The sequence below is a fragment of the Phyllobates terribilis genome, unplaced genomic scaffold (genome assembly GCF_046119375.1).
Source record: "Phyllobates terribilis strain yellow unplaced genomic scaffold, ASM4611937v1 Scaffold_1__5_contigs__length_1240528914, whole genome shotgun sequence".
Lineage (NCBI taxonomy): Eukaryota > Metazoa > Chordata > Amphibia > Anura > Dendrobatidae > Phyllobates > Phyllobates terribilis.
Genome location: NW_027362761.1, coordinates 1177426607 through 1177428009, shown reverse-complemented (window position 1 = coordinate 1177428009; position 1403 = coordinate 1177426607). Strand labels below are relative to the sequence as shown.

The following is a 1403-nucleotide window of genomic DNA, read 5'->3' as shown; positions in this document are numbered from 1 at the left end:
TATACTGACACGGATTATATAAATCTCAATGCAAGTCAATGGTGGCGATTACGCTGCGTGTCCGCAAAATTAATGGACATGCTGCGGATTTTTGAGCGCAGCATAAACGCTGTGGAAAAATCCGCAGCATGTGCATTGACAGTGCGGCTTGTCATTGGGGACCATGGGGAGCGGATTACCAAGCGTTTACGCTGCAGAAATTCCGCAGCATATACGCTTGTAAAACGCTACGTGGGCACATACCCTTAGATGTTCTCTGTGAGGTCAGGAATTCTGCGTTTCACGTTCCCGGTGATCTGTTGTCTCCAGTATCTGTTCTTACATCGGCTGCAACATCACAAAGCTGGAAAAGCCCAATAAGACGTAGAAGGATTTATTCTTACTTCAGAGATAAAACTAATAACATCTATAAAAATAATCCCATTTCTGATGTCTGAGAACAATCAGGAGATCACTGATGGTGAATGATCTCAGGATAATGATCGGGATTATATCTCTCCTGTAGGAAATCCCTGATTGCAGTAAGATCCAGATCACTGATCGCTGACACACGGCACAATTTACATGTCTCCTGCTTTACATCTCTGCTCTCAGGGGACGTCTCCTCCAGTGATTACAGCTGGTATATAGGGGACATTGTGCAGGTGACATCTCTATAGTCTGTGGCCATAAGTCCAGGGAGATGACGATGGGTTTACAGGGAGTTGTACTGGGTGTAATTCTTCTTCTCTTTCATGGTGAGAGGTTCATGAGATGATGGACAGGACAGTAGTAGAGAACAGCACAATGAGGCGACATTAACACTAACACTTGTTTTCTTTATCTTTCCTTAGACTCCTGTGCACAGATTGTACTGACCCAATCTCCAGATCTCATCACCGTGTCCCCGGGAGAAACAGCCACCATTTCATGTAAGGCCAGTGGTAATGTATATGGCTACTTACACTGGTACCAACAGAAATCAGGACAACCTCCAGCACTTCTCATCTACAGTGCAAGCAGCCGATATACAGGAGTCCCAGACCGGTTCACTGGATCTGGATCTGGAACTGATTACACTCTTTCAATCAGAGGAGCGACAGAGGACGATGCAGCAGATTATTACTGTCAGCAGAGTGCACAGTATCCTCTCACACAGTGACACAGAGCCGTACAAAAACCTCCGTCCTCATCCCCCATGATGTCGCTGTATTACAATGTTGTGTAGATGAAGGTGCAGAGAATTAGCAGAGCGCTCAGTGATTATTTCTGTCTTCTCTTCTTCCTCTGGGAATAGATTATTTCTGTACAGATCATTGTATAAACCAGTCAGGTATAAACCAGTGCTGACATAATGATTACAGACTATATGAACATCTGCACAGGAGGAGAAACTCTGAATGTGGCCGTACAACGGAGCGAGC

General features: G+C 45.0%; 1 gene segment (V, D, J or C); it reads left to right on the top strand.

The window, feature by feature from the left end:
* Nucleotides 1-688: 688 nt before the first annotated feature.
* On the top strand, nucleotides 689-1141 carry LOC141202839 (Ig kappa chain V-III region PC 2485/PC 4039-like). The segment is given in 2 exon segments: nucleotides 689-737; nucleotides 834-1141. Coding segments are annotated over 2 exon segments (357 nt in total).
* Nucleotides 1142-1403: the final 262 nt, after the last annotated feature.